Source organism: Lonchura striata, chromosome 6 (assembly GCF_046129695.1).
Source record: "Lonchura striata isolate bLonStr1 chromosome 6, bLonStr1.mat, whole genome shotgun sequence".
Lineage (NCBI taxonomy): Eukaryota > Metazoa > Chordata > Aves > Passeriformes > Estrildidae > Lonchura > Lonchura striata.
In genome coordinates, this window is record NC_134608.1 from 12029015 (window position 1) to 12042976 (window position 13962).

The 13962-nt window shown below is 45.8% G+C and overlaps 1 protein-coding gene across 1 annotated transcript in view; it reads right to left on the bottom strand.

Annotated features, from left to right (window-relative positions):
• YY1 (YY1 transcription factor) overlaps positions 1 to 12739 on the bottom strand; it is a 29855-nt gene extending 17116 nt beyond the window's left edge. Inside the window, exons 1-2 of the mRNA XM_021549724.2 lie at positions 11795 to 12739; positions 2709 to 2871 (exon numbers count right to left, since the gene is read on the bottom strand). Of these exons, the coding sequence (XP_021405399.1) occupies positions 2709 to 2871; positions 11795 to 12491 (860 nt within the window). The 5' untranslated portion in view covers positions 12492 to 12739. The remainder of the gene's footprint in view (positions 1 to 2708; positions 2872 to 11794) is intronic.
• Positions 12740 to 13962: the final 1223 nt, after the last annotated feature.

The following is a 13962-nucleotide window of genomic DNA, read 5'->3' on the forward strand; positions in this document are numbered from 1 at the left end:
TGAAAACCAAAAAGCAACCCTACGTGACTTTTTCTCAACTAAACACAATGCACTTAGCATACAATTTTACTAACCAGTTCACACTTCCTTATATGTGGACAATTCTTTTTTTCAAGTAATCAAAATACAAATTTGTAATTCAAAACCTTACAGCACATAAAACTATTTAACTTTAGAAGCAATCTTCAACTTCATGTGCTGCTAAAACTTCAGAGTACAGCTACTGAAACTTTTGAGCTTCTGAACTGTAAAGCTATGAGCAATGTTTGGCAATTTCACAGAACTTTATACTAAACAAACACATTCTTTTAGCATGAAAAACTGTACTCCTTGAACCTCCAAAGCTAATTCCAGCCATGTAAACCAATTTCTTTCTTTCAGCTTACCATGCAAAGTTCCTAGTGATACTGCACACAGCAAGGTCAATAAGACAACTGAACAGTAGTCTGCAGGTATCAGTACTTGAAACCATCTTATTAGCCAAGGAGTCCCTTTAACACACTTCACTGCAAGAGGACAAGACCTCAACAAGAAATATTCAAATTCTAACACACCCATACACTTCAGGCTCAAAAGAATAAACAAACACAATAATTTAAGACATAACATACAACTGTAAGGCAAGAGTAAAAGTTTGACAGTCACCAATTCTGACCAAGAAATGAAATAACCTTTCTTAGAAAAGGCATTAAATTCTCATGTATCTACAATTAAGCTACAAGAACAATTTTTCCCAGCTTTTGAGCAACTTGGGGATATTACTAAAGGCAATATCCAAGCAAGGTGTTTCCTCTGCCATCACACATTTATCTTCTGACTCAAACAGATTACTTTTTATCTGCCGTGAAAAAAGAGGCTGTATATATAAAACAGAACCTTTCCACTACATGTTACAAATTCCAGCTCTGGAACTTCCTAGAACATTCTGAAATATTATAAATATAGAAAGTAATAATTTTGAAATGTTGCCAGCAGCCACTATTTTCTCAAAAGAAACCTAACAAAAACATTCCACAATATTCAGAAATATGCAGACACATCTGATAGATGCAGAAGCCCAAATCCTGACAACCATTTCAAGTATTCAACCCAATCTGAAAAAAAAATATTCAGTATTTGCATGGAGAATACCCTTCAATAAACTATTTCTGCTTCTAACAAGAGAGTTATTCAGTACTTCAGTGTCTAATAGAACCAGAGTAAAGTTTTAGAATGTTTTAAAGTAATGGAGGACACCATTCTAAACACACAACAAGTAGAAATATGTAAGTAACAGTTTAGAATTGAAACACTTAAACATTTGCTTTCAAAAAAATTGCATTCACTCCTCAGCAGGTCCCAGAGAGCATTACAGTAACTTTGATAAACGATAGTAAAACACAAAAGGAGAGTAGCAGTAGCTAAAGCCATCTATCACTTCAGAAAAACCCCTGTTTTCACCTGTTTGTTATACATTTCCAGATCAGTCTGAAGCATGAAGCAAGCCCTACAGAACTATTTTACTAGGAGCCTTCAAAACTCAGAGTTCAATGGCTTTAGTGAAAGTAATTGTGGGATGAGGCCATGCTGTTATTCCTCCAGCACAAACACACTACAGAGTAACAGGACAAAACTTGTCAAAAGCAGCAAGACCAAAAAGGTGAAACAGGAAGAATAAATGCACACACTGAACACCAAGATCCAGCAAACCAAAAAGCCAGACCAGAATTGTATCAACAGTACCTGGAAAACGGCACACACTCTCTCTACTAGGTAGTAAGGAAAACAACATGAGACTGTCCGCCTGCTCCGAGTGTCAGAACCGTGCACCCAAGCTCTGAAGGCCAGCCAGCCGCTACAGAAACGCAAATGAATGCGGCTTCACACGTTCTGCTCCCGGTCTGGGAAAAGGCGGCGGCAGCAGCAGCGGAGCCAGCCCGCAGCCGCGCCGCGACAGCCGCGGACACCGACAGCGGCGCGCGGCGCCGGGCGGGCTCGCCGCTGCCCCCTGCCGGCCGCGGGCTGCCCCGGCACCCGGCACGGCGGACACCGCCCCGCTCACAGCGCCTCCGAAAGTAAAAGTCACCTTGTCACCCCGGTCAGCCTATTGACACGCAAACGAGCGACAATTCTGACTCACCGGAGAAAATCCAAGCAGTATAGTTACCAGCTGTGAACTGCAATTATCAGGGGCACTTGAAAGTGCACGGCACGTGATTTAAGATCTTGAGCTTAAGAAGTAGGTGAAAAAGAACGGGAAGCTGCGTCGCCAACTAAATCCTGTAGCCTTACTATTTTGTACTGAACAACCCGAACGCAGCATTTCATAAATTGGATTCTTTGGTGCTCAGGAATTTAAGGCTTACTCACATGAATGAAATATTCTGTCATGTAAAATCACCAAATTGTTGGGATTGGAAGGGACCTCTAGAGACCATCTAGTCCAATCCCAAGGCAGGGTTACTTAGAGCAATGAGTGATGCAATCTATCAATGAAAGTATTTAAATCCTGTGGAACTGCAGACTGGAAGACACTGAAGAATTCACTACTGAATATAAAACCCTTTTATTTTAGTTCAGAACAGAGTAGCTGATGCTGTGTTAAGTCCCTTGTTTTAGAAGATAATTAAATGGAATCATAAGACATACTAAATATACCATTTCGCCTAACAGTTTCATAATTAAACCAGTGAAAAGAACAGTTTTAAAGCCCCTTTCTTCCTACTTACCTAGCAAATTCAGCCAGTTGCTTGGGGTCTGAGAGGTCAATGCCAGGTATTCCACCAGGAGGAAGTTTCTTCCCTGTCATGTACTCTGAGTAATCTGGAGGAGAATTCTCTCCAATGATCTGCTCTTCCACCACTGTTTCATGGTCAATATCCTTTTTATCATCTGAAATACACAAAATACTGAATTCAATACATACTAAAGATCAAAACAGCATGCAATTTATTAGCTACCTCTCAATACAAATTCACTATTGCTGCACATTTAAAAGAATATGCTGCACTTCCAGATTTCCACACTAATTGTGAAGAGCAAAACCACACCCATACAGTTACAGCCTGAAGAACACAAAGAATACAGTGAGTGAGGAAAAAAAGCAGAAATTGCATATCTACTTCAAGCACAAACAAATACAGAAATTAGTAGAACAATCCTGTAAGTGTTGGCTGCACTTGAAAGATAATGTACTTTTCCTGAAGCAATGCCTAAATATTTATTTCCCGTGACCTCCTCAGGACTGATCTTCAATATAAACAAGCTGATACTCAGCAGCAGTCCCTAACTGCACAAGCCTATCAGAGTAGCAGCAGACACTTACCCTAAGTAGGATGCCAGGACTACTGATCTTTACTTTAGTGTCTTAAGACTTCCCTGACCTCCAACAGAAGTGTCATCAAGACAAACATCTTAAAAATAACTGCTGATGGGCTTCAGCATCTGCCTGTAGAATTACGTTTTTCTCACACTTGCAGACAGATCTCAAAGAAAGCAAGTAACTCAAATTGTGTGTCTCTCTCCCAAGGGGGCTTCTTCCTTCTGTGGCAAAGGCCAGCCTAAACTCTTTCCCACTCTACTGTGTAAACAGCAGACTGGGATTATTCAAAGCTTTGATCTGTAAACCAGTTAAGAATACTCTTGTTTTCTCTGCTCTAGAGCTCCTCCTATGAATTTGTGTTCAAGGACTGCAGTGAAATCAGGTGGAAGACCTGCTGTTGCTATCTACTCATAGTCATACCTTAGAAAACATTGTACCATGCATTCTATCTCCTCTTGCTATTTTATAACAGAAACTGAGAGACACAAAAATGAGAGAACAAAAACATCCATCTATGTTCCTCACTGCAGTGTTCACAGCAGCAGAAAGGAAGACACAGCACCTACCCTGTTTTTCACCCTCAAATACACCTGGGACAACAGATGTATATGGCTGTAACAACTCAGCTCAATGTAATACAACTTGACAGTACTTCTCCTACTATGTGTATGGGGAGAAGATTCTGGAAATTGTTTTATACACAAGAGGCTATACAAAAACATCAGGAAATTGTACTTTACAGATATTTTTTAAAGAGTGGAAACACAAGGTGGTAGGACAGAAATAGTATTTCACCAAATTAAAAAAAAAGTAGGAAAACGTAAGTCAGAAAACAAAAGACAAAATGTTTGCGGATTTTTCCCCTAAACAGAAACACAGGAAATAACATTAGTCATTACTCAGTAACTTAGACTAGGAAAGAGAGAACAAGACAAACAAATAAAAGAATATACCAAACACAAATATCTATTCAATTTGTAATGCCTGCTTTTCACGTTTGCCACCAAGCTATTTCTAGAAATGTTACTGCTAGTTTGAGGTTTAATCTGATCTACCAGATCAAATAGCAGTTCATGTATATTCCATGGTGAAAGAGGAAAACAGACTCCAACGCTGCAAAGACAGAAGTGTAAATAAGAAAATACTATTTGCAGCATTAAACTCAAACGACAAAACTGGCTATTGACCTTTTTTAGTTGACTATTCACCACCATACTACCTTTCAGTCCCTACTAGTGCTTTAAAAAAAGCAACTGAATTTACCTGAAGTGAGGATCATATGTTAAGTTTTACAGCAATTGAAGAAGTTAAAAATTCAAGTCAATAAGCCTCTAGTTTGGCAACAATTTGTCCTTTCTAACAGAAGCTTGAAAAAACACTGGGAGCTCAGAATGCCAGAGAATTTTTGCAAAGCTAAACGTGACACCTTCTCTCTCTATGCTTCAGACTAGAATGAGATCAGCTGCCCTCAACGTGGCCATTTCAACAGCTACCTAGAACGTGCATTTTGCTTCTTTGATGACATTCATAACACAGGCAAGTTTTCATTTCCTGCCTCACATCAGATGAGTCAACTAGGAAATTCTGTATATATTCTTAAAGATCTTCTTTCCTTCCCTAGCGTAAAGGTTTGCTGTTCCACAGCGCTTTCTTGCTATTTGAGGACCAAACTGAAAGGCAGCTTTCAGTGGCTTTACTTCCCAAAAGCCTGCCAACAGAAGTCAATTCCACTGCTATATAATTCCACAGACTACTGGAGCAAAACACAAAAAAATATAAACATATTTCTTGGATAGTATAAAATATAAGAGAAATGACTGTTTAGTGTATTAACAGTTATAAGAAAAATTTTAAAAATCACCACATTTTCCGGTAACAAAAAACTGCATCTCTACAGCATCACACACCTCCACTTCTAAAAACAAATTTAAACAAAAACAAAATACAAAACAGTTACCCTGAAGTGTAATATTAGGGTAACAGTTCTGAAAAAGTAGCAGCAGACTTCAGTACCTCTTTAGTATTGTGACCATCCTGTGGCATTATCAGGTCTTTGGGAAAACAAAACAAAAACACACTAAAGAAACCTCCCCACACTTTTTTGGAGGAAGTCTGGAAATGGAAAAACTTTACCAATGTCCTCTATGCACAAATTTTACTTTATTTGTGATGGCCTATCAACCTGGACTAGGCAACTCAAAGTCTGGAGGGTAAAGTGCAAGCAAACTTTCACTCAGGCTGAACTGATCATTCTCACTGCTAACTGGGCAGGTTAACTGTTTGTTGTTTTTTGCATTCAAGCAAGTCGTGATGCCCACTACAGGCAAATTACCTCCCCCTTTTCCTCTCATGAATCATTAGAGAATCAAACATACTGCATCCAAAGCAAAGCAAAACACAGACACAACCCTGAAATTACAGTGACACCTCTGGATGACACCCATGCAAGTTACATACGGAACAGAACCATGGAGCCAGTCAGGTAAAGGAAATTAAGTACTATATATACTATGTGATCTACTTTGTTTTGTTCCTTAAAACCACCTGAGAGTACAGCAAATTCAAATACAAGGCATTTGGCTGAAGCACCATTCTTCTAAATCCAATGCAGCTTTCTGTAATGAACTTGGAACAAAATTCTAATGGCCTCCCCCTACTCCTTCTATGGCAACTTGCAATAAGGTAGATATTTAGTCTAAAGTGGGTTGTTCTATGCACCTTTTAGGACATACCCCTACACATCTTCATGTCCAGTGTCCTTCCATCTGCACGGTTCTCACTGCCTCCTAAATATGGGCAATACACATATTGAACTGGATCCACTTACGGCCCTTCAAAGCAAGTACGTCAAACATTTTTCTGCTAAGATCAGTGAAAGTTCAGTGTTTAGCCAGTTGTATCTTTTAAATGCTGGTGAAACAACCTCAAGTTTTGAGAGAACTAAGCTCAAGTATAAAATGAAAGAACCCAAGATTACTAGAATAGAACTAGTGACTCTACACAACAAGTCAGTAACAAAACAGGGTAGAATCTGCTTCCCAATACTTCGTTGATCACATCTTGCTCCTAATTGCCATAATTTTTCCATCTCTTACAGCCCTTCAATTACACAGAAAAATCCACCCACCTTGGAATCCCATTATTTTGTGCATTTCTTAAGTTGCAGCTGAAAATTCTGGAACTCCCCAGCTTACTAAGATGACCCTCTTAACTCTCAACCCAAGAAGCTCTGTCATTATTTTTTTCTTCAGTTTTATTCTTGATTTTCCTTGTTATTCTTGATTTTATCTAAATTGCAAAATCTCTGGGCCATCCTCCTATTACTGAGGAGGGAGAACGCAATGATGTTCAATTGGTTTTCATCTAAAGAAAACAGTGCAAAAGGGAACTTTCGAGATACACCTGGTAGCAAAGCAATGACACCTGATGCTACAGCTTCCTCCTCAAGGCACCAAATTAAAATACATTCTACTTAGCCACTAAAAGGATGAACATTTAAGCTTAAAATATGATCACAGTTAAACACATTTGCTTTTAGGAACAGCTGAAAAGCAATTACAGGATAAAGGATGTATTCGGCAGCTGTGCAGTACCAAGGCACTGTGGTAACAGCTTGGTTATTGCTACCACATTGCAATCTCCTCAGGCAAATTAGTTCATTGGTCATGTTTGGAAGCAAAGAACTGTAATTAGCTTGTTAAATAATACAGTTATTTAGCAGGCCCTTCTGAATGTTAAAATTCCATTTTGCACAGTATGGCATTTTTTAACCTAAACGGCTGCTAGGTTACTTTCCTTCTGACGTGCCTTGCACACAGATGGAGAACAGGTTCTTCTTTCCCTGTGTCACCCATCTCTTATTTCACACCACTGAGACATGAACTGACAAAACCAGTGCATATATCAACAGTCATCATCTGACTTCAGCACTTATGAGACTGTGCTGAAGCACTATGACCTTCTAAGTGGCCAGCACAGGAGTGACTCGAGTGACAGGGAAGGATCCAACAGCAAGTTAGAGGATTGTAGTTTGAAGGTGGGCTAAGAAGCAAATTAACTGAGTAATTTTAGATGGTGAACCACATTTGTGTATTTCACTTTCAAAACTGAAAATACATTTAAAACAAACACAAAGAACAGTCTACCTTATCACTGGAAAAAATGTCAGGGCAGATTCAATACTTACAGCAGAAGCCTATATCATTGTCTTAATCAGAGTCAGAAATATATTGTCATCTTATTATATTAACCAGAGAATCACTTTCTGTCTCCATTATAACAAACTTTATAAGAAGCTCATTACTTATATGTCATTACAAAGCATTTCAGCCATCCTTGATACAGCCTCACAACTGAACTAAGTGACTCATCTATCATTTATACTACATAGACAACTGGTCAGACAACAGATGGCTGTTTTTCTCACCCCTACAATCTGATGAAGTAAAATGAAAACCTTTCTATTTTTTCAGTCATTGAAAGTTTAAGAGAGTTTGAAGAACCTTCTAGAAACCCAACATGAACTCCCAGACTTCCAAATAAGGGTCCACAGCACAAGTTTCCTGTATTATCAAAAATAATTTCCAAACTATACATGTAACTTCTGTATCTTTGTCTTTCCCATCAAGGGATGGGACACTTGAGCAGTTTAACATCTGTGGGCAGTGTTTGCTTGTGCTACTTCAGCCCTTAGCTTGCAGACTATGCTTACAATAACTGTTTAAGCCAACACCTATTTCAGGTTTGGAAGCTTGACAGTCATTACCTAGAAGATGTAGTTACACTAATCCATTTTTCTGCCTTTGAATTTAAGCCCCAATTGCTTGAAATTTCCAGCATTTGGTGCAATCAGCACTTAAGCACCACCTTCCCAAATGTTCCTGCATGCAAGAATCAGTTTTGCAAGCACCATCTGACAAAGTGATTTCTCACGATCTTTCCCCTCCCCCTTCACTATTGTGCACCCAACCTGGAAAAACTCACTAAAGACAATGATTCAAGCGGAATGCAGCAAAGGTACAAATAAATTCCACTTGATAAGAACAATTTTTCTAGTACCAACTAGGGTGTCCCACTTGGACTATGTGCAGTTTAACTATATGCAATTTTCAGATATATTTGATAGAAAGTAAACACTACATAAACATGATTGAACTATCCACCATATGCCCTCTTCAATCCTTTCAGAAATACACCTTTACTCACTTCTTACTTTCATAAACACATGAAGAAAGACAAATAATTGTATTCCTAAGAACTGAAAAGCTGATCTGAACTAGAACACAGTACTCATGTTTCCAACGAAACACTTTAATCACAGGTCACAAGTTTGATATCACCACAGATACCAAGGTGATAAGAGAAGTTATATGCTAAGTCAAAACTGTTGCCAACAACAATACTGCAATTTCTAAGAAACCACATAACAAAGCAAGGATTAAGTAGTCCCCTTTAGTCACATTGCTATATATTTCACAGATTATTTCTACACATTTCAAGAGGCGCTACAAGACATGTTATACTCATTTATGGAAGAAGATTTATGATTGGTTAAATTTAGTACCACCCCTGTACAAGCCAATGTAGTAGCACCAGCAAACAGTAACAAGGAATTAAATCACATCGTCTTCCCACACTGGTGAGCAAAGTGTCCTTCTTTCTGATTCAAAATCCCATGCACAGCAATATAGGGCTCATTGTTTTATCTTGATGCATGGCCTTATTTACGACTTGTCTTTTGAGTAACTTTTCACTTGGCTTTTAAAACAGTCAACTGAATCAGCATGCAAGCAAATCTTTATGTCAAAATACAGATTCAAACCTACTATATTTCCTCAAAATAAAGTAGTTTTATTCTTTAGGGAAACTTTAGAACTCCCTTTTGCAAGCCAGTGATTCTAAGTTTTTTTTGGCCTTGATTTAGGTTGAGGTTTTTGGGGGGAGGTACTCAGGTTGGGGGTTTTTTGGGTTTCAGTGTATATATCCCTCTACCTCAAGTTTTTTTTCTTTTTCAATTTTTCTGGCAACAAATCAGCCTTTGATGTTTCAGGAAAAAAAAAAAAGCACTTTTTTTTTTTTTTTAAAGAGGAAAAAATCCCCATCACTTGACCACATCAGACCCCTTTAAATAAATAAGCTGCATATGAGGTGTAAGAGCCTGTCCAATATTCTCAGTAAAAAAATCACAACACTCTCAGCTGAGCAGGTTATTACCAAGGCTGTTTGAAGCTGGCAGATGGTACCTGCATGTGCAAAGGGAAGGGAAGTCGAACTTTTTCCCTATATATTTGATTTTGCTTTTGGAAGGGTGTTTTTTGGCAAGTCAAGTCAGACTAGTTATTCTTTATTCTTCTGCATCATGGCTATAATTGAGTTAAATGTAGTAATGCAATTCAGTGTCCAGTAAATTATAAGTGGGCATCATTCCCACTGAGCTCCATGGTCATGCTCCTAAACAAGAAAACCACCAAAATCAATAAGTCTACCCTGATATAAAAGCTGTGTATGTGGGAAGAGAAGCAAATTTATTGATTATACACACGCTTCACTTTGGCCAAGTAATAATCAGCATGCAGTCCTAAGGAAGCATCCTATCAGGCACTCTAAATTTCTGACTGCAAATGCATGCTAGAAATTGTCAATTGATCTCAGCAAGGTCCTGTATCCTGCCAGCTCATGAGTCATACAGCCACTTGCATTCAGCTACCTCCAGCAGCTTCCACAAGCCAGCAGACTATATTAGTTTCCATTATCTTTTACCTTTCTCGGATGGTCAGTTCTAATAAAACTACTAGAAAGAGAATTTATTCATACAGTGATACAGAAGCACATAGAACAGCATCCTACTAAATAGGATATGGAAAACTCTTCATCAAGAAGTAATGAACTTCAATCAAACACACTGGGTTGTCAACTGACATGCCAATAGTTAGCGTCAGATAACTCCATGAAACTTGCTAAAGTAGTCACTTGTATTTAAAGAGAGAGTAAAAATCCATGCCACTGTGCTTTCCATCTTTTCAGGCAGGAGAACTCAGCTGTCCAATACACCTTCCCTTCGACACTGCCCTTTCTAACAACCTCTAGTCATTTGCAAGTATCACAGAGTACAAACATTTTCGACTACATCAAAAGCTTCAAGAGTATCTCTGTTACTGGACTCCTTCTAAAAAATTCGAAGGAGCACAAAAATTCTGATATGAGAGACAGATTACCGACTTACTACATAAAAAACACCCACCAATTTAAATATTACGTGAACTGTATTATTCGACCTCTTTTCTTTATGGTCAGAACTCTGATTACAGCATTGCTGCCGGCAATACATTTTCGTAAAAATTACAAAAAAAAAAAAAAAGGGTAGGTCCATATCAGCTTTACTCCAAGTCCCACAGATACTAAGCACCTTCACAAGATTGTACTGCCTTTAAAAGACACTCCCCCACACACACACCAAAAAAAAAAAATCGTCAAAAAACACAGAATCTCCCAGGAAAAGGTCTCCCTGTGCCTACTTAAAAAGCTTATTTAAAGCTTCAGACCTAGTCGAGGAAAAGCCCGACGGTTTCCGAGCGCCAGCCAGGAATTGCCCCTTTCCTCCCCGCGGCTCCCGGGGACGGAGGTCAGCGCTGGAGCCGCCCCTCCGGCCGTCACCCCCGGCGCCCCTCGGGCTCGGAAGGGCCGGTTGTTTGCGGCCGCCCCTCCGCGCCGGCGGGAGGCGCGGGCAGCCCCGCGGGGGCGAGGAGCTGCTTCCCCGAGCCGGCACCGCGGGCTCCGGGCGGGGACGCCCCACCCACCCGGCGGGCCGGGGCCGGGCGGCCCCCGGGCGAGCTGCACACGGTATTTCGGGGTTCGCCGTCCCCGCGCCGGGGAGCCGCGGGGTCGGGGCGGGCCGACTTTCGGCCCGCACATCGCGGTCACGGCCCGGCGCACACGCCTCACCCACCCTCGGCGGCGGGGCGGGAGGGCCGGGAGCGGAACGGCAGGCAGGGAGCCGGGGAGGGGCGGCGGGACGGGACGCGGGGGAGAAGGAGGACAGAGGGCGGCGGCGGCGGCCGGGGGAGGGGAGGGAGCGCGAGGGGCAGGCGCGGAGCGGGCCCCGCGGGGAGCGGCGGCGGGGCGGGGACGGGGGGAGCGCGGGGAGGTTCGCCCCGCACCCCGCCTCCCCCTGCTGCAGAAACTACGCCATTGCGGCCTGGCCCGGGAGCCGGCGGCGCTGCCGCCCGCCCGCGCACCCCCCGCCGCCGCCATCTTGGCGGCCGCCGCCATGTTTGCCTGCTTCCCCCCGCCGCGGCCGGGCAGGAGCGGCGGCGGCAGCGCAGACCCCGCCATCTTTTCGGGGAGCCGCCATACTTGCCCTGGCGATGAACATGGCGGCGCCCATCGCACACATCAAAACATGGCCTCCCTTCAAAACAAAACTGTCCCGGCCGCACCGCGCGGCCGCCGGCGGGGCCCGCGGCCCAGGGAGGGAGGGGTCCGGCGCGCACTTACCCGAGGCCCACATGGTGACCGAGAACTCCCCCTCCAGGGTCTTGATCTGCACCTGCTTCTGCTCCCATTTCCTGCCGCCGCCGCCCTCGGCCCCGCCGCCGCCTCCCCCGCTCAGGTAACTCTTCTTGCTGCTCTTCTTGCCGCTGCCGCCCTTCTTAACGCGGCCTCCTCCGCCGGCCGAGGAGGAGCCGCCGCCTCCGCTCTTGCTGCCAGCGGCGGCCACAGTGACCAGGGTCTGCTCGATGTACTCGTCCTCCCCGGCGGGGGCCGGCACAGGGATGAGGATCTGGTCCTCGAACCCGTCGTCGGCGCGCAGTCCGTCCGAGTCGTCTCCCCCCACCACCTCCTCGCGGGTCTGCACCAGGATCACCTCCTGGTGGTGGTGGTGCAGGTGGAGCTGCCCCCCGCCGCCGCCGGCCGCGCCGCCCCCCGCCCCGCTGGGGTCCCCGTCCGACACCAGCGGCTGCAGCGCGATCATGGGCTGGTGGTGGTGGTAGTGATGGGGCGGGTGGTGCGGGCCGCACTCCTCGCAGCACTCGTCCTCCTCCTCCTCCTCCTCGTCCTCCTCGCCGCCCACCACGGTGGTCTCTATGGTCTCCACGGGGATGGTCTCCACCTCGATCTCGTGCAGCTCCACGATCTCGGCCGGCATCTCTGAGCCGTCCGTGGCGATGTACAGGGTGTCTCCCGAGGCCATGGTGAGGCGAGGGGAGGGAAAGAGAGCTCCGCGGGCGGCGAGGGGCCTCCGGTCTGCTCCCCTCGGCGGATGGTGGGGCTCGGGCTCCTTTCGCCTGCCCTCCTTCTCCTCCTCCTCCCCCTTCCACACAAACACCAGCGCCTCGCAGCCAGCGACAGGCAGGGAGGGAGGAGGGAGGGAGAGAGGGAGGCAGCGCCGCCAAATCCCGGCCGCGCTCCCTCGCGAGACTTCCGCCGCTGCCGCCGAGACGGACCCCAGCCCCGGAGGCCGCTGCCGCCGGCCTCGCCCCCCCCGCCGCCGGGCGGCCAATGGCAGCGCCCGCCGCGCCCAGGCGAGAGAAGCGGCCAACGGGAGCGCGCCGTGCCGCAGCGCCCCGCCCCCTCTGGCCCTCCTCGTCCTATCACGGAGCGCTGCGAGCGCGGGGCGCACCTCCCGGCGCGGAGCAGCCAATGGGCGCGCGGCGCTGTCTCCGCCCCGCCCCGCGCGGAAGCGCCGCCCCGGCCCCTCCGCCCGCGCAGCGCCGCGCGCGCTCGGCGGGGCCGCGCCGGCAGGGGGCGCCGGGGCCGCGCGGCCGTTAACGGGCGGGGCGCCGCGCGCCGGGCCGGGGCCGCGCGGGCAGCGGGACGGGCGGGCGGGCGCCGAGCTGAGACCGAGCCCTGGGGCGTGGGCAGGGTCGGCCCCTTTGAATGTTACAGTTGAGCTGTTACCGGCACGTGGGAATGCTCCCCTCTCCGCCCTTTATTCCCTCTCTCTCTTTGGATCATGGTGTGTTCCGCGAGGCGCGTTCCCGCAGCCCTGCATGGAGATGCGCACGGACACGCCGGGAGCTTGCAGAGCTCCCGGTGCCGCCGGCAGCCCGGCCTGCAGGCACGGCCGGCGGGGCGATCGGCGGCCGAGTGCCTGAACTCGCTTACCGAGACACAGCGTTGAAAACAAGTGAAGCGTTGCAGTTCAATCCCCTCAGCTCAATCACAAAATTCTAGTACGCGAAGTGATCCCCTCATTTAAACTATCAAGTGTAGGTATTTGCCTTAATTATTAACACGCCTCTCCGTCCCTGAGCTCTGTTGCTCCCCAGAACCCTTCCAACAGCAGCGCGACTGTTCGTGCCTTGCAAACGCAGCAGCTCCGCGCTCCAGCCGCGCTCCACTTCCTTCCCCTTCTGCCGACTGCTGCAGGACATTCCCTCCTTACCCCATCGACGTGTGCAGGGGTGCCGAGGGAAAAGTAGCACTCGTGAGTGTTTGGGTGTTAGCTTTCTAGGGGCTCAGGCCTTTATTCCTATAAATCAGGAGCAGAATTTGCGAAGAAGCAGCTGCGTGTCCTGATGTGAACAAGCAGATGTTATGGGTAGGAGATCATGGACTGAATAATTGTTCTCTACGGGTAGTCAGAAGTCCTTCAAAAGGACTCTGTTAGCCTCAGTCAGGCGTTAATGTGCTGGTGGCTCTACGAGTATGTACATTTAAAA